This window comes from Orcinus orca, chromosome 14, assembly GCF_937001465.1.
Source record: "Orcinus orca chromosome 14, mOrcOrc1.1, whole genome shotgun sequence".
NCBI classification, from domain to species: domain Eukaryota; kingdom Metazoa; phylum Chordata; class Mammalia; order Artiodactyla; family Delphinidae; genus Orcinus; species Orcinus orca.
In genome coordinates, this window is record NC_064572.1 from 87,681,594 (window position 1) to 87,708,849 (window position 27,256).

Sequence of the window (27,256 nt, forward strand, 5' to 3'; positions counted from 1 at the left end):
AGTCTTGTCCTGCCCGTCACCCAGATGGCTGTTGATAAAGATTTAGCATCATGTTCTAAGTGTCAGGGCTGTCAGTGGGGCTGAACCATTTGACCAGAAGAAAAAACGCACAGGGAGCTATTGATTACAGCTTCTCGGTGTCACTTGTTCACCAGGATTTAGGTATTGATGAGGCCGCAAGTGAAAACAAGCTCTTTCCCTTGTGGGCTGCTACCCACAAGAACAAAGGCGAAGCTGGAGAAAATATTCAGCCGGCACCGGAATCAGAGGGATTCCATTATTGATCGAAAGGCCCCTTCGTGTTATTTTTGTTGGAGACAAATCTATGGGTTTGGAAGTTTTATAGCATTTGAGAAAGGGTCTGTGTAAGTGATGGAGTCACGCACTGGATGAATTAGATTTCACAGCGTGAAGATTTCAATGCAGCTGTGATATTATGAGCTTCGTGGTGGTTGATAAAAATTGCATTTCGTGTAGCACAGGCTTTAAAGGAGAGGGCATAGAGGGTGCAGATCCTTTGAAATGTCCTGAGGGCCCCAGTGAATTTTAGCAGGTGTCGTCATCTTGATAGTCTGAAACTTGCCACCAAAATTAGCACAAGCAGAAGCAGTGTTCCCATTTCCGGAGGGGAAGATAGTGCGTGTTTGGTAAGACACCAGTTCTCCATCAAAGATGAAGACTGGTCATAGCTATCTTTATAATTGCTGTTTCAGGCCAGCAGTCCTGTTATCTGCGTCCTGCATAGAAAGGGAGAAAGGTCCACATTACACACTTTGTTACAATTTCATAGCTTGTTGGGCGAGAGGGAAGAAAATCAAAGCTCACTTGTGAAATCTGCTGTTCGGTAGGAAAACTGAATTGGTGCCTAAATGTTTGTAAGACTAAATTGAATTAAATGTCTGTCTCTTTATCAGTCAAAAACTTGAATTGTATATTACCTAATCATGTCCTTCCAGCAATTATTAATGTACTATTGTATTTGATAAAAGCCCTCAGTCAGAGCAAACAATCGGTTCTTAAAGTTTCCCGCTACTCCCTCCAGGCAGATGGGAGCTGGGTGCTGCGGGCAGGACTCAGCGGGACTCGGCAGCGTGTCTGCTTCTCGCTCAGTTAAACTGCACTGGAGAGGAAGTCTGAGCTCACCCTCCCCGTGCGGGGTCAGAACCCCACAGACGATGCGAGTTACCATGGCAACTCTAACTTCTGGTCCAAGGCGGGACTAGTCTGTGATGTGCGGGAAGTCAGATTCCCACCTCCCAAACCAACTTACTTACATGCCAGCGCCCCCAGGCCCCGCCTCGGCGGTCCCCTGGGGGCAGTGTACAGAGTGTGGGGCTGGAATCCCCTCTCGGCCCCTAAGCAGCTTGTCAACTTGGGCCAGAGGCTTAACGTGTCCCGAAGTTGAGAGTGCCTGGTCTGGGCTCGTTGGAGGATACGATGTCACGATGTGCACATCAGGCATGCTCTCCCCAGAGCATCATTACTGAGCAACGTGTCTAGGACAGGGACTGGGGATCCAGCCATCCTCCTGGGACAGGTGCAGCCCCACAGAGGGGCACTTCCTGGCAGGCGTGTGTGTGTGTCTGGTGCCCAGCAGGTGACACCCTGCTCCACCCACAGTGAAGGGCCTCCGGTAAAGGCAGAAGTAGGAACGACCGCCCGAGGGAGCAGGGGGTGCCCAGATACCATGAGAGGAGGTTCCCCCCACGGGTGGGGTCTTTCAGGGTCTGCGCCCAGCTCCCCACCCCGGCGACATCTGCAGAGTGGGCCCTGGTTCCTGTACCTGTGCCCGCTGCTATGACCTTCCTTGTGGAGCGGCCACCGTGATGTTCCCGCAGGGATGAGAGCTCTCGCCCCAGCATGCCCTGGGCCTGCAGTGGCCGCCCACCGGTGCCCCTTCCTCCCGCCAGGATGGAGCTACCTAGGATGAAGCCTTTCTTCCCCAGGGACTCCAGAGCAGACCCTTCCCTTAGCAGAAGTCTGAACTCTGCCAAGGCCTGGGGAGTCCCTCCAGAGAGCAGCTCTTCTCAAGCTCTGAGTAACTGCTTGTCTGGATCCTTACGCAGAACAACCATTGGTCTCCCAGAGCCCTGTGCAGTGGGAACACGGGGTACAACTCTTTGTGTTTGGTGGCCCCCGGCATGTGGCCATCCCTGGCACACTGGGTGTGCTCTAAGCTGTGTCCACTGGCTGCCCAGGAAGACATCTCCCATCCACTGTGGTTTTCAGGGGCCGTAATTACATCCCTTTCTTTCCTCCCGTCTTCTGAGCCAACTGAGACATGAGTAAAGGATGTTAGCTTTATTAGGATAAAAGCTTGACTGGAGAGGTGGCGTGGCCATAGCCGTGGCAGGCTTTGCAGGAAGTCCCGCCAGAATTAGACGCCCCCCCCCCGTCCCGTCACTGGTCCCTGCAGGGGCGGGCGCTGACCACGTCTTGGAAGAGAAAAGGGCACCCCATGCCGTGGGGCAGGCAGACCCCATGCCGTGGGGCCGGCAGTCCCCCTGCAGGACTCCGCAAGGTGCTGAGCTGAGCATTCTCGTCCATTCTTCCAAGGGTGGCTGCTCAGTGAGTCGTCCTCCCCTCAGGGGGTTTGCGGGGGAGAGACCAGGCCCGGAGCATCCCTCCAGTGAGGTCCTCCACGCGGAAACCGAAGGCAAGGGCAGTGGCCACTGCGGCCCCTCCACCCGTGGCTGTCAGAGCTCCGTGCGGACCGCGGCGCTGCCGTTCCAGGAACAGGCCCCAAGTGCGCATCCTTGGGACTCCTGCTGAGGAGGCCCCGCCAGAGAGGACAGGGGCTCCCCTCCCTGGTGGGGTTGGCAGCGCAAGTACGAGGTTAGGGGGAACTAGGCCTGTGAGTGGCTGCAGGAGTAGCGACTGCGGGCCCTGGGGTCCAGTCCAGTCTGGTGCGTGCGGTATCAGACTCCTGCGGGTCTGTGTGGTGTCAGCTCTGGGCCAGGAAAAGAAGGTGCCGGGCGCTGGGGGAGGCCCTGTCCTCGGGGCATCGGCGCCCAGTCCACACCCTGCCTGCCTGTCCAGCCTCCCGGGACCCAGGCCCTCACTCTCCGAGGCTGGGCCAGCCTTGCCTCTCCCCTGGGACTGGTGCGGCTGCATTTTGGGCCACGGGTGAGCTTCACTGGGTGCACAGAGCCCAGCCTGGGCCCGTGTTTCCTGGTGCATCTCAGGGACACTCGGCCCCTGGGCGGCTGTCACTGCCCTTGGTCCCAGCAGGGGGGCCCTTCTGATAGTCGGCGGTTCTCTGTGGGCTGTGTTTGGACCTGTTTTCACTGTAAAGTGGCGTTGCTTTTAGTGGAATCACTCTGTCGATTTAAGCAGGTACCTGGCTACTCCGCTTGTCTCCAGGTGTGAAAGGCCAGGAGCAGCTTTGTCTTCCCATTAGGGCTTCTTTTGGGGGGGTGGGGCGGGGGGAACCCTGTGGGACGAATGAGGGTGGGCATGGGCCGAGGGTCCTTGCTGGTGTCAGTGGAAGAGCTGGCTGCCCCATCCCAGCAGGTTGGGGTACTGGTAGCAGCAGTGGTGGTGGCAGCTTTTCAGGTGGGAACAGATGGAACTGGAGCTTCTCAGACTTGCCATGTCCAGAGACTAAGGAGGAAAGCAGGTCCCCCCCAGTGCACGGGTGTAGTGTAAAGCCGGGCTCGGCAAACCTTTTCTATAAAGGGCCGTTCAGTCAATATTTTAGGCTTTGCAAAAGCAGCCGCAGGTACGGAGTACCAAGTGGGCGTGGCTGTGTTCCCATAAAACCTGATTTACAAAAGCAGGCGTGGACTGCATGGGGACGGCCACACGTTCCAGCCTCTGGGTTGAAGGGGCCTGTGTGAGTACAGCATCCCCCGAAGTTTCTTCTTAACATCTTGGAAGTGTTGGAGAATTTTACGTGGTACCTAAACCTGGAAATGTCATTTTAAATTCTGCCTCCGTTTTAAATCCCTTATCAAGTGAAATTAAGCGTTCTCCTCCCCAGTCGTAGCATAAAGGGGTTCTCTAGAAGATGCCCCCCATTCGCCTCAGGCGTTGGGCCCCTTCCCAGCCCGCGCAGGATGCTCGGAGGCCAAGGGGTGAGCAGTGCTGAGACAGAGCCTGCAGGGGGCCGAGCCCTGGGAGTTGGGCCCTGGGTCCGTCGCGGTCAGGGGCCTTGCCCTGGATCCCGAAAGGCCCCGCTGGCCCGGAGCCCAGCCTGACGGAGGCTGCCTCGCTGTTTTCCAGATGCCCATCCTCATCCCGTGCCATAGAGTGATCTGCAGCAGCGGAGCCCTGGGCGGCTACTCTGGAGGCGTGGCCGTGAAAGAGTGGCTTCTGGCCCACGAAGGCGGCCCGGCAGGGAAACCGGCATGTGGAGGGGGCTCCCGTCCAGCGAGAGCCTGGCACGGGGCCCTGGGTGGCACCACCAGCTCCCAGCCTGCTGGCCAGGATTGAGTGTTTGTAGTAACAGCTCGCTGGGAGCACGGCGGGCGGCGGCACTGCCGCATTAAAGGGGCTGGAGCCGTAGGGGTGCCGCGTGTCTGCTCTTTCTTTTCCACATTTTACGACAAAGTGAGTTCAGAGACTGGCCGCCGTGCGTCTAACCTGTTTCCTTCTCTCACACTTGTCACTGTTCCATTTCTAATACTGTTAAGTCAGGGCTGAGACAGTGGGGGGCTGGCAAACATGAGGGCGACTGCCCCGGAAGGAGGGGGCATCCGGCACCTGCCGGGAACCGCTGGCTGCCTCGGGCACCACACCTGTGCCTGGAGCCAGCCAAGGCCCCCGGGGCCCTGGACCCCCATGCAGGCCCGTCCCAGGCTGCAGCCGTGTCCGCCCCCTGCGTGCTCCCCGCCTGCCCTCTCCTCTTGGCTGTTGAAGCTGCCGGGATGATGCTGCTGGAGGAGAGGGGACGGGCCCTGGAAACAGGCGCTTACTGACATTCTCCAGCCTTATTTTTCCAACTGCCAGAAAGCGAATGCAGGATGCATCCACTGGGGGTCATGTCAGTGGAAAGAAAATAACCGCTTGCCGGAAAGATTTGGGAAAACAAACAGCTCTTGGCGCGTGGGCGTGGTTGAAATGGCATCTCTCTGAGGAACGGAGTCTATCCCAGCCTTTCTCTGGACAGAAGGTGACGAGGGATGCCGACCTCTCCTTCCTGACACCTGACGTCGAGCCTGGAAGTCCAGGGTCAGCTCTTGTCACCGACGGCAGAGAGGAGCGTCTCCAGCATCTGCCGGGCACATGGTCTGATACTTCAGCACCGTGTTGTCGCTTTAGCGTTATAATTGACCTAACCAAAAAGCGTAAGGGAAACTTGTAGCTCTGTTTGTGGGTAAATAATATGTTGTATGGAGAAAATAAACCATGCCCAAGTGTTCAGTAGAATGCTGTGTCTTTGTCAAGGGTGCCTGCGACAGTGTAAACAGCAGCAGGGAAGCTTGAGCAGTTTGTGTTTGTCACCAGAAACCTGGGTAAAAATACAGCCCTGCACGGGTACAGTTTGGGTGTACTGTGTATCTCATGGTACCTTAGTATCAACAAAAGAGCAGGTACCTAACACAGACAAACTGGGCTTTTCTCACCAGTTTACAATTTATTGCATCCCTTTCTTAGGTCAGCCAAGTTAATTCTGTATTTTTTCCCTCAAAAATAAAATATGACCATTTCCGCATTACCTTCTGATTTTGGTCCTTCTCAGGACTTCTTTACGGCAGAGTCGTGCTCCTGCAGGGAGCTGCACAGATGTCTGATCTTCGGATGGAACCCTGAGTCTCCCTGCTGCGACCGTCCATTCTCACGGGGGCCCTCGGCTTGGCGAGCTGTGAGAATTGTGTGTCTCCACGTGTGAGCAGAGGGCCTATTTCTCTGTCCCGATGTGTTGGGAGGACGAGTGGGGGACCTGGGGTGCCCTTCGCACTTGGGGGCTGTGAAGGTGGTTGGCTCCGTCCCGAATTGTGTAAGGAAAATGCTTTGCTCCAGTGACTGACCGTCCCAGGACCCCTCCTCTGCCCGGAACGGAAGCGCAGGCTGCGATGCCCGGCCTGCGGCACCCGGCCTGGGGGCCTGGGTGCGGGGCTGTCTGTGCGCTTCCAGTAGAGGGCGCCACCGTGGTGCCCTGGGCAGCGCTGGGGAGCCCCGGCCCCACTTCTGCTCAGTGACGGGTTTGAAAGTGGGGTAGGGTAGAACTCCGATCCAGATGCCCTGCGGCAGTCCCCGGGGCACGTGCCGTCCGGGCTGCCAGCAGGCGGGCAGGCCTCTCTGCGGTGCGGTCAGCCCTGAGGACACATCGCAGGCCCCGTACCCTCTGCACGCGGGCTGGGCCTCGGCCTGGAGAGTAGGCGTCCCTTAGGGGGACGGGGGCCTCCCGCTGTGATCTCCAGATCCTCAGGCAGCCTCCGAGCGAGGGTCCCGGGCTGTGCAGCCTGCAAGGGCCCGGCCCGCCAGCGAAGCTGCCCGAGGGGACCCTGCAGCTCCGTGGCCTGGCGCCACCGGTTTGGGCTGCACCCTTGGGGCCACACAAACTCTGCTCCTTTTCCTGCTTCCCGGGGCCTCCTCAGCCATCAGAACACGCTTGAGAGACGCCCCGGGCTCCCACTGGCAGAGCCGTCCCCCTGAGTGCCGGCCACGAACCATTCCAGGGGCAGCGGGCTCCGAGAGGCCGCCTGGAGCCGCAGCCGCTGGAGGGGCAGCAGGTTTGTGAAAATGCAGAGGACGGGAAAGGCCCAGGGAAACACGAAAATATTTTCCCCGTGAAGAGAGATGTTGAAGCAAGGAGGCTGAGTCCTTTGGCCACGGCCCCAGGTCCCCTCACGGGCGGGTTTCCCTCCATCCAGTGCCGGGCCTCGACCCGCCAGCACCAGACCCGCGGGACAGCCGCTCGGCCAGCGCGTGCTGTGTTCGCCGTTCCCGGACACCCGGGTCGTGAAAGCTTCAGAAATAATATTTGTTTCTGCGGAAGCACACGTGTAATGAAATAGCTGCCCTTGACCACACGGGAGGCGGGGCTGCGAAGGGTCGTCGTGTTCTTCTCCTGGTGCTTTTCCCACGACGGGCGGGAGGGTCACGTAGACCCACTCGCTCGCCACGTCCGAGGCTGCAGAGCGGGGGACGCGACGGCAGAGCCTGACTCCCTGGCGCCCGAAGAAGAGGGGCTGGTGCTGCCGAGGGGCAGGGCAGGTGCGGGGAGGGGTCGGAGCCGCTCGGGCAGCCAGGCCTCTGGGGAAGGGGGCGGGTCCGCCGTGGAGGAAGTTGGTCGGGGTTTTTAACTCGAGTCGCGCGCAGCCGACACAGACAGCAGCCGGCCGGTGCGGCGTGGTCACTGCCTAGCAGCACTGTCGTCTCCAGCTCGAGTCTCTTCGGGTGCCCGTTGCCGCCCAGGGCCTCGCGTTTTCCACCCCGCATTCTTCCTTAGGCAGCACCTCTGCTCTGAGCAGCCAGGCATGTCCAGGGAGGGAGTCACTGTTCCTTAACCTGTTGTGAACAGCAGTGTCATCCCAGACCGAACTTCCTTTGAAGCGTCAGCATGGGAGAGAACCGAGCAGGCGGGTGGCTTAAGAGCTCTGGGAAGCGGTGGCGCGGTCGGGTGGAGCCCTTGGGTTTAGGCGCTGCTCAGAGGAGCCCAGGGGGCGGGGAGCCCCGCTTGGCGTGTTTGTCCTGGCGCAGCCCAGGCAGGGTGCGCAGGCCCCGCTGGCCGCGTCCTCCGCACCCGCAGACTCACCCGGGCTGCTGGTGCAGCTGCAGCTATGCCACAGGCAGCAGTGCCAGCTCGAGCCTCGGCCACCGTGGGAACAGGCAGGACGTCACAGCCGAGTCGACGAGGACTGTCCACTTCACCTCAGAGCTTGCCCAGGACCTTAGTGCTGTTTTGATTTCAAGCTGCAATGGTAACAAGTTATCTTACCGTGGGGCGCACAGAAGGATCCAGAGTCTGTTTTCTTTTACTCAGAAGAGTTTCCCAGAAGACCGGTCGGGAAGCTAAGCCTTTCCCTGTGGCCTCTGAGCTGGGACGCGCTTGGGCCTCCAGGTGCCTTGTCTGCTGGTAGGTTTTCTTGCTGCCGTCCTGGCGGGGGGTCCTGGGGACGGGCACTTGGATGCCCTCGGTGAGGATTGAACTGTGTTTGGCCTCTCCCGGCCCAAACAGCGTTTTTCTTTCTTCTTCAGGGGCATTTGATTGAAGTTTGTTTAGGGAGCTGAAGTTCACATCAATTTTACCTGTTATCAGTTTGAAAGACCCTGAGATTTAAATGGAACTCTGCCAAGCAACCCCTGTCTGTCTGTCTGAAGGAAACAGGGTGACAGTTGAAAGCCAGGCCTGGAGCCTGGAGAAACTGCAGGACCCAAGTCTCTAAGTGACTGAGGGCAGCCGTCCAGGGTCCTCGGACGCTGTGGCTCCAGATGCGGACAGATGGACGGCGTCTGGCCTCCGTCACCCAGGTCGCCTCCGGTAGGATCTGTGCCGGGCGGGCGGGAGTGGACGAGGATGCGAGGACGGCGCCTTGATGGATGAAAGGGCGTCGTTAACAGGCCTTTAACGTTTCCCATTCATGTTTTTTTCACTGAAAAAAGCCACAAGAAAAATATTCCATGTGGACAGCAGTTAAGATTGATCCCAAAAACATGGCGTCAGTGCTGCTGGCGCCCGCAGGGACCTTCCCACCTAGCAGCTTGCTTGCAGCTGCCACTTTGGGATGGGGGGACGGTGCTCGGACTCTCAAGTGGCCACAGGATACAGGACGGACTCTCCCAGTGGTCGTCAGGGACTCCGATGCGGTGGGATGCTGAAGGAGGGGGCAGGAGCTGCCACCCCAGGCTCCGCGCTGGCTCCAGGGAGCTCTCCAAGTGGCTATGCCGGGCGTGTGTGTGTGTGTGTGTGTGTGCGTGTGCGTGTGCGTGCGCGCACGTGTGCCTGTGTCTCGATGCCAGTCCCGGGGCGACAGAGGGGGTGTAGCCAGGGATGGAGCAGAGGGGCTGGGAGCGTCACCTCTTCTTTCCTTGTTTCTCAGGTTGGGCCATCCCCCTGGCACACACAGCACCGCACGCACACACACACCAGGGTCTTTCTTAAGTCTTCTCGTCACATGTCACTCTTGTTTGGTTCCCAAACACAAGCAATATGTGTGCTTCCAGACTGGTTTGTTGACTTAAATTAAGAAAACCCCAGCTGGAGATGATATCAGTGTCCAAACATTAAGCAACATGTGATATTGTGCAAAAAGTATTGCTTTTGCGTGTTCTGATCGCCATGACAACAGGGCAGAGCGGAGGCACATGTGAGACTTCTGGCAGGAAGCACAGGCGCAGGTGCGCGGCCGAGCGGCGGGCCCAGCGGGCAGGTCTGGCCCCGGGGCTGTGGGCACGTTCTGCTGCACAGGGGCAGCCTCAGCCACCCCGGGCCTCTGAGGGGCCTGTGGCGGGGGGGGGGGGGGGGGGGCGGGTCTGGCCCCAGCTGGAGGAGCAGAAAGCTGAGCCTCAGATCCAGCTGAACTTGGGCTTGTCCCCCCAGCTCCTGTGAGCAGAGTGGGTGCGAGCACGTGACCCATCACCCCGAGCTCAGGGGCCCCTCACAGGCGAGTGTGGACCCCTGGAGGCCTGGGAGGAGGGGAACGTGACACGGCCTGGCCTGACGGCCAAGGGGGCCAGTGCAGCAGGTGTTTGAAGGCCCAGAAGCCAACAGAGCCTCGGAAGAAGTGGTGGCGGTCAGGACGCGGGGGCAGGGCGGCCACAGTTCCATTGAGGAAGGTCGGGCTTGATGCGGTTGGGAGGCGCCTGACCCCGCCTGCTTCTGTGACAGGGAAGCTCTGCACGTGGCAGGGGGTGCTGGCCTCGTCTGCAGCCTCTGACGGGAACCTTTAATCTGCTGCTCTTCTGAGTGGTGGCCGAGGGCCCCTCGCTGCCTGTCTGCCACCCAGAGTGACCACGTGCCGGCCCCGCGGCCCCCGGGCAGCGAGGAGGAGCTGCTGCGAGGCCAGCAGTGCAGCGGCCGGCCAGGAGACAGCAGCTTGGGCACGAGGGAGCATTCAGTTCCAGAACGTGTACTTTTGTTGGGATAAACTCTACGTAACCTGCGACAAAAGCAGTACGAAGCGATTTTAAATCTCTGGGGCCCTGAGAAAAACCAGGTGCTGTGTGTGTCTGACAGCCCTGAAGCCCTGCCCTTCCTCTCTCCCCAGGAAGGGAGGAGAGGTGCAGCACAGTCCTCGCCCACCTGCCTCCACAGCGACGGGGACTGGCGTCGTCCCTGTGCTGCCGGACCCCCAGCCGGGCCGTGGGAGGCGCACTTCCTTCCTGCCGGTGATCTGGGAGAAGCACAGCCTCCTGCCACCCCCCAGGGAGCCCTCGGAGTGTGTGCACCATCGCTTACTCCCGGGCCGGTTGTGTCCTCCAGCTGTGTCCCAAACACACACCTCTGGCCTCCACGTGACTTCAGCCACAAGCCTGAGGACAGCAGGTCACACAGCGGTTCTGGCGTCCAGTCTGAGCTGAGAGCCCAGCCCTGCTCACCTGCTGAGGGGTTTCCACACCGTCTCCAGGCCGAGTGCCTCGTGCCAAGCTAAGAACCACATTTATTTAAAAACTGCCTTTTCTTTGAGATGCAGAATGACACGTCTACGTATCACAACCCCAAGCGGCACGTAGCCGTCGGTACTCTTCTCTGCAGACGTCTGACGTCAGTGCCAGGAAGCAATGTGACAGGCATTCTGCAGTTTCAGGCCAGTTGGTCTCATGTCGATGAACATATTTTCACAAGGAAAGCGTGGAAGTTCGTCGCGTGTTAGGCCTGAGCCTGCCAGGGTGCTGCCAGCCCGTTTATCGCCAGTGACGGCCTCCTCTTCTCGTCCCCAGCCCCCTCCTCGCCCCCTTCTCCCCTCTGTCGTCCCCCTACCCCCAAGGGTTTCTCGCAGACCCCACTCCCGACACAGGTGTCTGTGGACTCTCCAGCCGGTGTCTGTCGTGCTGGTTCTGAACTCTCAGGCTGCTGCGGCCTCTGGGCTCCGTGCTGGGAGGACGGTGCCAGGCTGGAGCGTTCTCTCCTCAGTGCCCCTCGAGCTGGCCCCTCTGTGCTGCTGCGCGGAAGGCAGGCGGCAGTAATGCCCGCGGGTGAGGAGCTGGGATCGGAGCCCAGTTTGTCCACTTCAGTGGCTGCGTTGTCCTGCGTGCGCCACGTGACCGCTCCACAGCTTGGTTTCTGTAGCGGATTGAATGGGGGCCCCAAAGAGAGATGTCCACGGGCAGACCCCTGGGACCTGTGCATCTGGCCTCATTTGGGAAAAAGATCTCTGCAAATGTGGCTCTGTGAAGAATCTCAAGGTGAGATCGTCCCAGATTATCTGTGCGGCCCTGAATCCAATGGCTGCCTCCGTCTCAGAGCGAGGGGGAGGAGACCCAAGGGGGAGGGAGGCCCTGTGAAGAGGGAGGTGGAGACTGGGATGATGGGCCCCAAGCCAAGGTTGCCAGGGGCCGCCAGGAGCGGCTCCAGGGTCCAGAAGGGGTCTCCCCCTAGAGCCTCTGGGGAAGCGTGGCCCTGCCGACCCCTGGGTCTTGGACTCCTGGCCTCTGGAGCAACAAGTTTCCGTTGCTTTAAGCCCCCGGTCACTGGTACTTTGGTGCGGAGGCCCCAGGACACTGACACGGCTTCCTTATCCGTGTAGAGGGGTGTGTGGCACGTCGTCACGCTGTCAGGTTGCAGTGAGTTAGCCCGCTGCTGGGAGCGTCCTGCCTGCTCGGCGGGCGGCGGTGGTGGAAGCCCCCGCAGGCTAGCTGCGGGAGCCCTGGGGATGTGTGTGATCTCAGCACCCTTATCTGCCTCGCCTGTGGACACTCGTCCACCTTGCGTGGGCTTCCTGAGCATTTAATGCATCAGAGTCTCACCCTTGTTCCCTTCTCTTGCCTCTTGACTGTCATTTACAGTGAAGCCTGGGGGCAGCTCTGACATGGGTCGCCAAGGCCGTCCCTGAAGTGAGAGAGACTTGGTGGTGCCTCTCTTCTGGCTTGTTGACAACGGAGGTTGTGGGTTGTTGCGAACGCCAGGGTGGGTGTGCAAAGTCACAGCAGACCTGCGCCCGGGGTGTTGCAGGTCCAAGCAGTGACCCCTGAGAGGCTGCCCTGTGCAGGTGACACTCAGAACGTCTGGCAGGACTCTGACCGTGGCCAGAGCACTGCTTATGAACCGTAAGCCGTGACAAAAAGGACTCACAAAGGCCACGCTCCCCGCTGGCCGGGCCGGCTCTGCGGGTCAGGGACGGCGTGCCAAGCTCCGCTCAGCCAGCGGGACGCGTCTTTGCTCAGGAGCCACCAGGTACGTTTGTAGCACCAGTGATGCCAGCGTGGTGTCCTGAATCCACCATAAACAGGGCGATGCAGGGCTGGTGCAGAACAGACCGAGTGGATCCATGGACCCAAATGGCAGGTCTGGAGGAGAGGAGGGTACGGATGACGTCAGCCATCCCTGAAGAGATGTCCGCCTGGCTGGTGGTCCCAGAACTGCAGGTTTAAGCGTGAGACAGCACTTTATTATAAGCTGGGTGAAATAATAAAAAATGTGTAATTCTCTGCCTACAGCGTTGTGCAAAGGATGGGCGCTCTCTCTCTCGCTCTTGCGCTCCCTCTCTCTCTCTCTCTCTCTCTCTCTCTCTCTCTCTCTCTCTCTCTCTCTCTCTCTCTCCCCCCCCTCCCTCTCTCCCTCCCTGCCTCCCTCCCTCCCTGCCTCCCTGCCTCCCTCCCTCCCTGCCTCCCTCCCTCCCCCTCCCTCCCCCCCCCCCCCCCCCCCCCCCCCCCGCCGGAGGAGCAGGCCATTTTGTTGTAGGGCAGTTAGGTAATGTTAAAACGTGAAATTCCCCCAAACAATTCCACTTTTAGGAACTTACTCTGGGGAGAGATTTCCACGCGTATACAAGGCTACAGTTACAGGGATACTTGTCATACCATTATTTGTGACGGCAACAAGTAGGAAACTACATAAATGTCCCAAGGACACGTGTTGACTAAGTCATGATCCATCTGTACAATGTCAGGCAGTCCTACCACTAAAAATGGTAACATGAGTCTGTGTTTATTGACATCAAAAAGAGGGCCTTGACTCACTGCTGAGTGATAAAGGCATGTTGTTCTATGAAACAGGTTTTTTTAGTTGGGCTTAAGAGTGTAAGACTGGAAGAGAATCCATCAGAGTATTTTCGTGGAGATATCTTGGTGGAAAGAGTTGGGGAGAATTGCTGTGTGTGTGTGTCTGTGTTGCTTTCCAGTGTTGTTAAACTTTTATAGAATGTATGTATGTATTATACAATCAAAACTATGATCCATGATTCTGTCTTAAAGATATATATTTACACATAAACACACATATGTATACATAATATATCATTTTTTTTTTAAAGACCATCTGTGGAGCGGAGTACAACAATGATTATCTCAGCCCGAGGAAATCGTGAGTAGTTGGATTTCCTTTTCTGTGCTAATCTGTAGATCCTAAATGTTCCCAGTAGAAATGGGTTATGTTTGTACTTATGAAAGCACATCTCCTTCCTCTATGAAGAAGGGTCCCTGGCAGATGTAGTGAGAAGACAACGCTGGCAAGTGCAGTCTGGTCTCAGGAGTGGTGTGGCTCAGGAGACAGCCCCACCGTCTGTTTACCAGAGGTCCCCTCTCCACTTGCAGAGCAGTGAGGCCATGGGAGCAGTGTGCACACTCCCTAACCAGGCCGTGTGGCACCAGTGTACGTACGAGATCGGCTCGGGGTGTGTCTCAGAGTACAGAGTCATGGAAGGAGGTGTGGGTGAACTAGAACATCAAGAGGGGCTTCCTGGAGGAGGTGGCGCTCGAGCGGCACTGTTAGCTCTGGACAGGACATAGAGGGCATTTCAAGTGGAAGGAGCAGCCAGATGCCTTAGAGCAGAGGTGAGCACAGGTGGCTTTGGCCCCTGCGATAGGAAACCAGGGACCAGCAGGAAAGTGGCCGTTGTCGGGCAGGGGGAGGACAGACACCCCTGCCGCAGCCCCAGGCACGAGGGGTCCGTTCTTGGTGGGTTTGGCGTGGTCACCAGTCAGGAAAGCAGTGCGCGGCAGTCATCAGCCCTGTGCTGAAAGGGGACACCTCGGACTCCAGCACCGCCGGCTGCATGGGGCAGGAGCCCCTCCAGGTCTGCGCAGCCCCGCGCCCTCTGGGGGCTCTCCCTCCACCTGCCCGGGGGCGGCGTGCCCCTCTGAACCGCTCCTTGGCCCACTGAGTGTCGCGCGGCACCTCTGACGTGGGGAGCTGTCACGGGACAGGACGGGCTTTCCGGCAGGAGAGAGACCAGGAGGAGGGCGGGCCCGGGAGAGGACCGCGTGGGCCGGGCTGGGGGGGCCTTCTGTCCTCGGGGTCGGGACCCGTGAGAACACAGTCCGCCTGGCAGAGCAGGCCTGAGCCGCGCGACGCCAGCCCTCTTGTCTCGGCGTCCCTGTGTTTTACATAATGTCACTGTGTCTTGTTAGAGAGGCTACTAATCCTTAGAGCTAACGGTACTAACTAATTAGTGTAAAACACTTTGAAAATATAAGGAATTCAGATGAGGAGTATAATTGGCCAGTCCTCCTGGTACTGACACTTTCACTGTGTCTCTGATAGAGCTGTGGCCTGACTTCATCCAGGAGATGTGGTTGTCCAGGCAGGGGGCAGGCGTAAGCAAGACGGGCTGTCCTTAGCCCCAGACGGGACGCAGCGCGCCCCGGGCTACCGTGGGGCCGGGAGAAGTGAGCTGGCCAGCCTGACTGCCTCACCGCCCCAGGACCTCAGGGAGCCATGGGGAGGGGGCTGGGTTGGCCCGAGGCTCTAGATCGTGACCGGATTAGTGCCCACAGCCTTGTCGAGGCTGGGGGGAAGGGCAGGGCCCAGGTGTGGCCAGCCCGAGGTGGCTTCGGGTATTAGCCGTGGCCTGCCGGTCGGCAGCAAACCTGTTTGACGTCCCCTCTCTGGAGTAGAGCTTATGATGCCACCTTGCACTTCCTCCTGAGGGTGCAGACGGAGCTGTGAGACGCCTGGCACGTGCAGTTTATCCTCTTTTCTTCTTTAAGAGATAAATGCAGGGTTTCCTTCTCAGTGGGCAAGTCACTCAGAAAAGATATCCAAGCCCCAGACCTGGACAACACTTGGCCTGACCAGTCCACCCCTGGGTGTGGGTTTTCCACTGGTGTTACTGGAGAAAAGACGATCGCATGTTCTCTTTGGTGCGCTACTTTCTAAGGATGTATGGAGCTGTCAGCAAATCATTAATCTCTCTTTAAACCAGGGTGACAATATTTACATTTAAGATCAAGATGATGATTATCTGAAGAATTCCCCTGGAAGCTCTCCTCACAACTGGAGAAACACAGCAGCCAGTAAGCAGAGCCACATCCTGGGCCAAAAATAACAATGAGCTGGTCCCGGAGACCCAGACTTACCGAGGGTGATGTAGGTGAGGCCAGCGCCCGACAGAAGCTGGTCGGCTGTGGTCAGCAGGATGAACTTGGCCTCAAGAAAAATGACGGCCGAGCCACGCATTCGGTGACTGAGCACTCAGACACAGCTTGGCAGGTGTCTGCCTCAGACAGACCAGCGACCAGAAGACATTCCTGTAAAGAACTATTTTAAACAAGGATCTGTGCCCAGACGAAGCAAAGGACCAGGGCCCAGCAGAGGTGAAAAGCCAGCTCTCCAAGCATCCTGGGAGCGTTCCAGCGGGTCGTTCATTCCGAGAGCGCCCCCTGGGCGCCCTGCAGCCTTCGGCTGGGCCTCTTCTCAGCTCCTGGGGCTGAACAGTGCCAGCAACGCTGCATAGGGACTAAACCAGCAGTCGCTGGGTCCCCACGTCTGTGCTGTGGAAACGACCTTCTCGTGGCATCATCAGAAAGCACCTTAGTAGATAAGGTAGCGTTACCGGCAAAGGCAGACTCTATCGTGCTTCGTCCAAGCCGACGCCTGGGACCCTCCGGCTTGGGTGATGTAGGCTTCCCCTCAGCAGGAAGTTACGTGTTGTACGTCATGAAGTCCAGGCTTGAGCCCGAGGCCTTCGCCGCACCATCTGCGTGACCCCGCTGTGATCAGGGCCCGTGCTTATCATTCCAGAGTCAAGTCTGGAGTAGGCCACACGTGTCTGTGCAAACGTAGCACGGACTTCGGTGAATGTTCCAGGAACTGAGAGAGTCCGTGAACTAGTGAACGGGACAGAGTCTGCGAGTCTGCATGCCATGACCCCGACAGCCACTGCGTGTTGCCTTGCAGAGTTAACACGCTCGGCTTCTGACTGCCGTTTCCTGCCCCCATCCCCCCCCCCCCCCGACTCCAAGCACACTCCACAGGAGTCTGTGGACGTGAGCACAGAAGCCAGGCCGAAGAGTGTTCACGGCCCTGCTGTGTGAGAGCAAGAGCCCGGACGAAGCTGAGCGTGCATCCAGGCGGAAACACGCGTGTGCCTGCAGGCGTGTTCACAGGGTGAATGAAGTACTACGAGGCAGTGAAAGCGGACACAGCCGCGTGCCGTGACAGGCGTGACTCAGAAATGCAACGACAAGCAAACAGTGCGGGGCAAAGGCTGCAGACGTGGATACTAGTTCTGTAAAGCTCACGAGCCTCAAGGGATGCACGTCGCTTTAAACAAACAAATACACGCACGCACACGCACAGTCATATACATACACACACACGCGTATATACGATCAGACCTTTGAAAAGACACGGGAATGTGAGCGCACGATGGAAGTTGTCGCCTCGGGGGCAGAGGCGGGAGGATGAACGCGTGTGGGAACCACTGCTGGGACGCACTCAGGTAGGCTCGCGCCTCCCGGGAGGGCTCAGCTTGCGCCCTCCAGCGCTCGGGCTGGCTGTGGGTTCACTGGTGTCCTTGTGATACTATTTCACGGCCTATGTGCTACCCACATTTTCTTCTACTTTGTGTCAAATGTCTGCATCTTGAAAAATGCAAGCAGGTCCTTGAAGGCCATCATTCTGTACGCCGTGTGCCTGTTTCTGGGAGGCTCTTGGCGCCGTGGGTGACTCCAGAAATGGTTCCCATTGAGCCCCGTGAACTAGTTGGGGCAGGGCGGTGTCCTCCCGGTCAGCGGGAGGGTCCCCCGCGCGCACTCCTGCGGGAGGGGCCCGGCCTCTGCCAGGCTTGCGGCCCCGGGCGGGCGGCACGCGCCGTGGGCGGAGGCCCTGCGGGAGGGGCCCCACAGCTTGCTTACGAGCCGCCCGGTGAAGCAGTCTGGGGGGCCCCCAGCAGCGCCCGCTCCACCAGAAGAGCCACCGCTCCCGGGAGCTCGCGTCCCCTCCTGCAGCCCAGACGCTCGAGCAGACGTGAAGAGCAGGGACCCCCTGCCTCTCGGGGCTTTGGCCTGGGGATCCGCTAGCTGTAGGCCTTGGGCTTGGGAGACAAGGCTTGGCCCCGAGAGCTTTCAGACCCATAGCACAGCAGGACACCCAGCTAGGAGCGGCCCGCACAAACCCTCTTGGGCTTAGCGCACCAGCTCGGCACAAAGAGCTTCACTTGCCCAGTTAACCGCAGGCCGGAGAGCGAACTTTCAGAGAAGCCCGTGGAAAAGTGGGTGGGAGCGGGAGAGCCGCTGCTCAGGAGTGAACCCGCGGGCCCCTGTCCGAACGGTGAAAGACGATTGGGCCAACGAGGGCCGTTCAGACTTAGGTTTGCTGGACATTTTCTCAAAAAGAAATCAAGTGACCCTGTCCCTTCAAGGAGAGCGACCAACAGCGTTTGTTACCAATGATAAAAATTTGTTTTTGAACAAAAATGAGAATTTTGGGGAGCTTGCATCTGCCACTGTGAGCTTTACAGCTTCTGAATACTTAGATTTTTCTGATGAGACTGGTGGTGACGTCAACAGATGTTACTTTTGTAATACTATGTAAAGAAATGCGTCAATATTTGGAAGATGTGTGTAACACAGTGAGCCAGTACTTCCAAATGACCGCTGCACGGTGTCACAGACCCGGCCGTGGGTCGGGGAGCCCTGCACAGTGCAGGATGGAGGGACCGAGTTCAGTGCGAGGTTCGCTGCAGGGTTTCAGGTCCTGCACGGCAGCTGAACTTGAACAACTCCCTGTTGTCCAGTTTGGATGCAGGATCAGAGAAGAATAGCTGCAGTTTACTGAAAAGGCTGTGAAAATCCTCCTCCCTTTTCAACTACGAGTCCATGTGAGGCCAGTTCCTCAACCAAGAGAAGGAGTCATGGTGGTCTGAAGAAGACAGGAGAACCAGCTGTCTTCCTAAATGCCCGGCACTGGGAGATTTGCATACGCGGAAAACAGTGCCACCCTTCTTACTAAATTTTTTTTTTTTTGCTTTGGAAAATAGAGATTTTTTAATTAAGTATTTGTGAACTTAGGCAAGTATATATATAATCGAGGTTTTGCTATTTTTAAACAATAAATAATTTTAAATTTCTGTTTTATTTCCTAGTTTGCTGTCAATAGATGTAACCCAGGTATCTATTGTTGTGGCCTCAGTAACTTTTCCGAGGGTAAAGGTGAAGAGAGCTCACGTTCTGTAAAGGGCTAGGGGTTGGGATGGCGCTGTGGAACAGCCCTGCTTCAGGATTTCATTCAGAAGCTACGTGCAAAAAAACGATTCCGCCTGGGTAGGCATGGGAGCTTATTTCTCCATTAAAATGAAATACCAGGAACACGTCCCATTCCTGTGTCTACGTTTTGTGCTGTGACATCCCCAAGCCACATCCCAGAGCAGGGATAAAACCAAGTTCTTATTAAGCTGCATTATTTTGATAAGTTAGGTGGGTAGTTTACAAACCAGCTTTTATCCTTTTGTGTTAAGACTGAAACACCACCACTAAAAAAGAAACAGATTAAAAAAAAAAAACACCTGAATTGCAGACGGATGGAAGTTTCAGCATCCTTTCCGTCCGGATGTTCCCTGAGCGGGTGAGGGAAACTGGCAGCTGTTAGCCAGTGATTCTGTGTTTTGTTTTTTTTTTCACTTCGTGTTTCATAAGTGGTTTTTAACCAGGCCCCGTGAAAATGTATTATTGTTGGAAAACAAACCAAGAAACAAGGGATGGTAGTTTAGTACCGGGAAGTTAATCCTGGAGACCCCGACCTTTGAGCAGCCCCGTGGCTATTGATTTCCAATACCATGAGGTGGCGTGCCACCCTAAGCATGGGGTCCAGCCGAGTCCAAACAGTTTCTCCCTTATCAGTTGAGTCCCTGAGTACTTGAGCATTAAGACAACAAATGTCCACGGTTGACGGCATGTCACATGGCAGCTGGGTGGACGTGCCAATCTTCTAATGAAGTCGGGCTGTTGGCAAACACACCAGTCATCACATATTGAAGGAGGCCTTCTTTTGTGTATTTCCAGCACTCTTGAGTGCTTCGAAAGATACCAGTTACATCATTGTCTCAGGGCCAGGCGCCGAGGGAGAAGCATCCACTCACTGCCAAGACAGAAACAAGCGAGACCGGAGTTAAAAGCGAGCCGGGGCTGTGTTCCGCAGGAGGTGTCAGAAATAGTTTTTCCAGTTGTGCTCAGTGGAAGCGATACTCTGAGTAAAAAGCAGTGGCTCCGGTGCCCTCATTTCTCCTGCAGAAGGAGGCATGTCAGTAATCCCTCGCTCCCAACTTAACTTGCTCCCTACGTGGAAGAATCGGTATCATTTTTCTTAATATTGAGGGAAGGAGAGCAGTCGATGCCTTTGGGTCTGAACTAAGGGATGCTGGCCTCCCGCTCATCAGCCGTGATGTGTGAAGCGGGTGAGTCACGGGAGACGCTCTTACACCCGGGCACACTCTGCCAGCTGCGTCCACCCCAACCAGCGATGAATTACGGTTGCCATCTTGTATTGATTACTGAAAATGTTATGTTCACGGGAAGAAAATGCCATTGCTTTAAATATCAACATTACTCGGGATTTTAAAGTTATTTTTTTACAGAGACATGTGGGATAAAAAATGTTAAGCAATTGAAAGGAGTGAGGGGAGAGCGGAATTATTAAATCACAAAAAAATCAATTCTCAGTTCGGTCTGGCCAGACCAGCATGTCTCGGCTCAGGTAAGTAGTTTAAAGTCAGACACGTCTCTTACTGGACTTTTTACAAGAATGGAGAAATGTATAATGAAATTCAACAAGGAAACTGGAAAAACAGCCAAACTGGTGCAGCAAAGTGGTGAATAGCATCATTAGCCTCCTCTCTGTATTCTTGTGGACACTGTGTGCCTGCAACCACGGTGCTCAAGACCAGATTGCGGGAACAGGCTGACAGTTAGTAGCTAACTCAGCAGTGCTGGGTGCAAACTGCCGTCTTCCTGTGGATTTACAGCTGCCACTTCTGCTACTTCAATTAGTTCTATAGCACACAGATGTTGCTTAAATGTTGCTGCTAATGATACTGCAATAAGCGTAAGATTCATGCCATATTTTGAGGCACGTAAATTTCTCAAGTGGCACAATTAAAGTGGAAATATTAGGTGGGGAGAACTTGGCAGTCTCTCCAACTTGGAAGGCACACCCGCTATGCAATAATGGGTCAAAAATTCATTCAAGTTTTACTGCTGTTCCGAGTTTTAAAAGACTTTTCACAGTTGAATGCAAAGTAGTAAAAACCAGGGTATTAGGAAATGAGAATGCAGTTGTGTTATTCAGACACGACTTTTAATTTCAGATTGAAATCACATGCTCACTTTTCGGGATATGACCAAAGGGAACAGTTACAGGCTGAAGAGATGTCGTCTCTAAGGGTTGAAAGTCCCAAGTGGAGATGCGTTTGTTGCTGGGCCAGCAGCGGAGCCAGAGCTCCCAGGACTCGGGGGAGCGTTACCATCCCCCCGCAGCTGGAAAAGCAGAAGCTGTGTTCTGGAGCAGGTCCCTCGCCACTCCCCCCGGCCCCGAGCCCCGCCTCGACAGGCCCCACACCAAGGCTGGGGAGATGCGCCAACACACGTGCGCGCACACACTTTGTGACACGGGCGTGCCCGTGCACACACTCAGCCTGTGCCTCTGACACGGCGGGGAGGCAGCTCAAGTGCTGCTCCCGAGTCTCCCTGCTGCCCTACGGAAGCCCCGTCGGAATTTCTCTCCCTCCTTCGTAGTCCTTTTGTCTTCACAGCATAGTCCCCTGCCTGTCGCCGAATTTTCTTTTCCATGAATAATCTCTCCTCTGGAGAAGAGCTTCTCCCTGACTGGTCGTCAAATCTGCTTTTGATTTCCTCTCACACGGACTTAAAAGGCAGGTGCTTCTGCGGGGCAGGCTTGCTCCAGTCGGCCCGTCCGCCTCCTGAGCCTTTGACCCCCAGCCCGTGTCACTTAGCGATATGAGCTGTCCGGTCGGTGACTCCCTGGCACCCCGTTAGGACTCGAGGCCACATGCTGGGAGGCGGGGACATGAGCCCCTCAGTGTCTCTCTGGTGGGTTCCTTTCCCGACTTGTCCAGCTCCAGTGATTGGGGGGGGGTGGTATGCGGTGGGCCATCCAGCACAGTGTTGTAGATATTCGCCAAGTGCCTACTTTCCCCTTAAATGATGCAGACCATTCGGTGAAACCTTCCCAGGCAAGCCCAGGACTGAATGGTCCGGCCTTCAGGAGACCCCTCAACGTCTGTCTATCTGTCTCTCCCCTCTCCCAGCCTCGCTTCCCCCCTCCCCTCCGCCGGCCCATTGCTCTGAGCGTATAGCACCTGGATTATCTATAGCAAATCTTACAGATGTCAGGATTGCCTTGTTCTGAAGCAAAAAGGACAATGAGTTCCTGCTGACCTCGGTACAATGGCTCTCGCTGGAGCACAATATGTATTTTCTCCTGGCGGTGAAGAGCCCACATGTAATTGATGGAGAGCAGAAATGTCACGGGAGCCTTTCTGTTGACACTGCTCCGCGCGTGGAGGGAAGGCTGGCCCGGCGGGGGCCGAGCGTGTGCCCGGGAACTTGTAATTTAGCAAGGAAGAGGCGGGAGAAATTAGGCGGGTCAGACTCCCCAGTTCCTGATGAGCTATCCCGAAACTGAGGGGCACGAGGAGAGTCCGTTTGCACAGATAGACCCAGAACCAGAGCCCAGCTGCCAACAAGGACCTGTTTCCAGCCCTTTACTGCCTTCCATGATGCTTAATGTACCGTTTGTATATGTTGTCCTTGCAGTGTATTTGGTGCGCCCTCATGTATTTTATTCATCTCTGGCTTTGCACGAAGGCAAGCTCCCAGCAAAACTGAGATTTGTTATTTCCCACCATCCGTCAAATGTCTGCGTGGTCGGCGCGATGGACTTGATTTAAAGCATAAAACGTTAACTCCTGCTCTTGGGGGCCATTTCCTTCTCTGTCCCTGGTGTGTTGGTGGAGTTGTCTGGACGCTGGAGAGCTGGCCTTCCCAGAGGGGCCGGAGGCCACACCAGAACTGCCTTCTGGGTCGGCACATGCTCAGGGCCCCCAGAGGGGAGCAGCTGGTGCTTTTAGGCTTCTTAGGGTTAAACATGGCAAGGGGAAGCTCCTCATGGTGTAAATGACAGGCACAGATGACGCGAGTTTGCTAACACACCGACCATGTTGCTCAGGGAGGGAGGGGGTGGGGTTGGCGTGGGACTGTCATGGTCCACACGGCCCCCGGTGTCCACGCGGGAGGTGGTACCGACCCAGGGCCCGGGGCTGGCTTCCCTGCCAGCGTCCTGCTGCCACAGCCGCCGTCACCCGCCTCCCGCCTCCCGCCTCCCGCCTCCCGCCTCCCGCCTCCCATCTCATCTGTGGTGCAGAGCCTTGCCTTTGGGGCTGCATCGTCTGCAGTGGGTGTTTGACAGACACACACACACACACACACACACCTCCTCCCCAGGGACTGGCCTGCATCCCAGGACGGCTGCTGCCTGGGCTCCACCAAGTTGCACGAGGTGGGACGACGCCCAGGGGTCTTTGGGCCGCGAATCCCCGGGTTAACCCAGCTCTCTGTGACGGGCTCCTGGGCCAGCGCTGGTACCTGTGGTCAGAGCGTGTGCCCGTGTGTATGTGTGTGTCGGGGGGGGCGGGGGGGCGCTCTGAGGGGCGCAGTGGTGCTGTCTCCAAGTTCAGGTGAAGGGGACATGGAGGTTAAGCAGGGGAAGACAAAGGCGTCCCCTTCCCTGGTGGCAGGTATTTAGCAGATGGGAAAATATTAGCAGATGGGAAATCAGCAGATACATTTAGATCAAGATGCAAATTTAAAAGCCGCCAACCCCCTGCACTAAATATTTACACTGAATATCTCGACTCTATCAGCTTTCTTCTACTTTTGATGAGCCCATACAACTGCTCTTATTACCAAGTCATGTGAAAATCAAGGGGAAAATGTTCCACACTTGAAGAGAAATTCATTGTGAATTAAATTACAGCATTAAAATAGAAGAAATTTCCAAATTTCTGTCAGCTTTTGGACTTGTATCACAAAAGAGTTCACATACATCCTTTCATGTGTAAGTTGTTAACGTAAATTAACTGTGGTACTCCAGTAGAAAAAAATTTTCCTTTTTTCTCCAAAATAGCTCATACGGAAACCTCTACTGTGGAGCAATTTTAAAAATGCAATTCAACCCCTTTATAATAGCATTCAATACCAAAAAAATACATAAAAATTTTAAAAATCCCTGAAAAACATCACACCTGAGCCCCAGCAAACAACGCTGTCCATCGACCACGAGGTCCTGGACCAGCCACTTCATTTTCACGGACAGTCTCTCCCTCTGTATGCACATCGGAACCACGCCTCACGTCTGCACAGAACCTTACCAGCACTTTGGCATATGCTTTCTCACTTAATTCTCCAGGGCTGTGAGTAAGGACTATTCCATCCAATTTACAGCAGGGAAACTGAGGTTCGGGTGTAAAAATGTGCTGGGACCTGTAAGTTCGAGCACTGGAGGGAGCTTAAATCAGGCCTTTGGACTAAAGTCTCGAGCCTTTCACCAAGGCAGTTGCACTGGGTACTTCAGAGGAGCCCGTAGTGTACAAATTTCAACAATGGCTGTCTGATACATGAATGAATGAATTTGCTCCTCAAACAAGGGAATGAGTGTCTGCCATGGGTGAGGCACGGTTTGGGCTCTCGGGATGTAGCTGTGAGCAGGGCAGGTGGAGTCCTTGCCCAGTGGGTTTACATTCTGGAGAAGACAGTAGTAAAGAAGGGGAAAGCAGGATCATTTCAAATCATGTGATGCCGTGAAGACAGAGTGTGCAGTGAGTGGGATTGAGGTCAGATCTGGAAGTTTATTGTAATCTATCATCTCACAGTTCTATAGATGGGGTCCAGATTCTGGAAACAGAGTGTTTGGGGCAGGTGATGAAATCTGCCTTTCTCCAAAGACGCCCTTGACCTCCAGAACGAATGAGCCTTGCCATGCATCCAAGGGCTAGATCTGTTCATTTGGACCAGGTCACTGATTGAACCAGGAGACTCAGAGTACGTGATAAAATTGGTCTTGTGCTTTTTTGTCACACTCAAAAATTGAACAGAAGTGTGGAAGCCACCTACCTGGTCACCACAGAGAGCCAGTAAGCTGGTGTCTGAAGAAGTTGCCCAAGTTTCAGGCCCTGATTAATTTTATTGCTATTTATATTAGAGTACGGTTACCCTAGCAACTGCTAGTGGGTGACTGTGGCGCCTGCTTCTGCAGCCTCAGCTCTGAGAGCCCGCACAGCAGGTGTCAGAAGGGCAGGCAAAACACAACCCTCCTAGGAGCCCAGAGCAGAAGAGCGTGGGGCCCCTTGCAGACCTGCGGTCCAGATGGTGGGCAGTATCCCACAGCCCTCCTCCAGCTCAGCAAGCTCCTTGGTGGCTCAGCTGTCCGTCGCTGTGTTTCTCCCCCTGACCCTTCTCCCTCCCCACCCTGCTCACCCATCTCCCTCTGACGCTGCTGGTCCTGCCTTTGCACCCACTCCTCACTGTCGTGACCCTCCCAGCCCTGTGCCAGGTCAGGGCCCCCTGTCTGTGGTCGCTGACTGTCAGCCACCAACCCTCCTCACTGGACCCCAGGCTCCTTAGAAGCAGGGCTGTGTGTCTCTGGGTCACTGCCTGCTGATCCCCAGCCACTTCTGTTTCTTTTAATCACCTTTTAAAATGCCACTATTACGTACAGTATTTGATATGCCTTAGTTTCAACGTTTCCTAGATTTAATTAGACTTAACTCTTGAGAAAATATATCTGTTTTTCCAGTGACTTCCATTGTAACTGGAAAACTGATTCCGCCTAAAAAGCTGACAAGAGGAAAACTTTGAGGAGATAATTAACTTAGAAGTCAGGCTTCATATACGGGGGGGAGTGAGGAACCCAAAACCACTGTCAGGCCTCAGCTTTGACTTCTCTCCCATTACCCTTCTCATTCAGCTTTATCCTCTCTTCCCTCCTTTAGACCTTCAGACTGCAGCAGTGTTCCCAGTGCAAAAAAAATACACACCCTGCCATTATAATACTACTAAGACATTTTCTCTTTTCTGACTATATTTACATTTGTCACATTAGTGGAAACTTCAGTAACACATGTTCAAAATATTAATAACCCTGATGCCAAAACCTGACAAAGACATTACAAGAAAAATATTATAAACCATACCTTACATGAATATAGATGCAAAAAACAAACAAAAACTTTAACAAAATATTAGCAAAGAAAATCAAGCAGTGATCAAGTGGGTTTATCCCAGGAATGGAGGGTTGGTTAAGTGTTCAGAAATTGAAGACGGTGGAGTAGAAGTACATGCGCTCACTCCTTCTTGGGAGAGCACCGGAATCACAACTAACTGCTGAACAGTCATTGACAGGAAGACCCTGGAACTCACCATAAAAGATACCACACATCCAAAGAAAAAGGAGAAGCCGCGATGAGACGGTAAGAGGAGCGCAATCACAATAAAATCAAATCCCATAACCACTAGGTGGGTGACTCACAAACTGGAGGACAATTATACCCCAGAAGTCCACCCACTGGAGTGAAGGTTCTGAGCCCCACGTCAGGCTTCCCAGCCTGGGGGTCCAGCAAAGGGAAGAGGAATTCCTAGAGAATCAGACTTTGAAGGCTAGCAGGATTTGATTGCAGGACTTTGACAGGACTGGGGGAAACAGAGACTCCAATCTTTAAGGGCACACACAAAGTAGTGTGCTCATCAGGACCCAGGGGAAGGAGCAGGGACCCCATAGGAGACTGAACCAGACCTACCTGCTAGTGTCGGAGGATCTCCTGCACAGGCAGGGGGTGGCTGTGGCTCACTGTAGGGACAAGGACACTGGCAGCAGAAGTTCTGGGAAATACTCCTTGGCGTGAGCCCTCCCGGAGTCCACCATTAGCCCCACCAAAGAGCCTGTAGGCTCTACTGCTGGGTTACCTCAGGCCAAACAACCAGCAGGGAGGGAACTCGGCCCCACCCATTCAGCAGAGAAGCAGATTAAACTTTTACTGAATTCTGCCCACCAGAGCAACACCCAGCTCTACCCACCACCAGTCCTTCCCATCAGGAAGCTTGCACAAGCCTCTTAGATAGCCTCATCCACCAGAGGGCAGACAGCAGAAGCAAGAAGAACTACAGTCCTGCAGCCTATGGAATGAAAACCACATTCATAGAAACATAGACAAAATGAAAAGGCAGAGAACAATGTACCAGAGGAAGGAACAAGATAAAACCCCAGAAAAACAACTAAATGAAGTGGAGATAGGCAACCTTCCAGAAAAAGAATTCAGAATAATGATAGTGAAGATGATCCAGGACCTCAGAAAAAGAATGGAGGCAAAGATTGAGAAGATGCAAGAGATGTTTAACAAAGACCTAGAAGATTTGAAGAACAAACACCTAGAAGAATTGAAGAACAAACAAACAGAGATGAACAATACAATGACTGAAATGAAAAATACACTAGAAGGAATCAATAGCAGAATAACTGAGGCAGAAGAACAGATAAGTGACCTGGAAAACAGAATGGTGGAATTCACTGCCATGGAACAGAGTAAAGAAAAAAGAATAGAAAGAAATGAAGACAGCCTAAGAGACCTCTGGGGCAACATTAAATGCACCAGCATTCTCATTATAGAGGTCCCAGAAGGAGAAGAGAGAGAGAAAGGACCCAAGAAAATATTTGAAGAGATTATAGTCGAAAAATTCCCTAACATGGGAAAGGAAGCAGCCACCCAAGTCCAGGAAGTGCAGAGAGTCCCAGGCAGGATAAACCCAAGGAGAAACACACCAAGACACATGATAATCAAATTGACAAAAATTAAAGACATAGAAAAATTATTAAAAGCAACAAGGGAAAAATGACAACATACAAGGGAACGCCCATAAAGTTAAC

General features: G+C 55.1%; 1 protein-coding gene across 10 annotated transcripts in view; it reads left to right on the forward strand.

Moving 5' to 3' along the window:
• The window catches only part of MGMT (O-6-methylguanine-DNA methyltransferase), a 344,622-nt gene that overhangs the window by 278,454 nt on the left and 38,912 nt on the right, over positions 1-27,256 (forward strand). For 4 of the 10 annotated variants that reach the window (XR_007471269.1, XR_007471270.1, XR_007471271.1 and 1 more), the window contains exons 5-6: positions 10,155-12,280; positions 13,359-13,408. The exons of 2 other annotated variants lie outside the window; for them this stretch is intronic. Coding sequence is in view for 4 of the 8 variants with exons in the window: in XM_049696967.1 (XP_049552924.1) it covers positions 4,225-4,434 (210 nt within the window). In the remaining 4 variants the exon portion in view is untranslated. 4 more of the 10 variants (XM_049696967.1, XM_049696972.1, XM_049696970.1 and 1 more) reach the window with 3 other exon arrangements.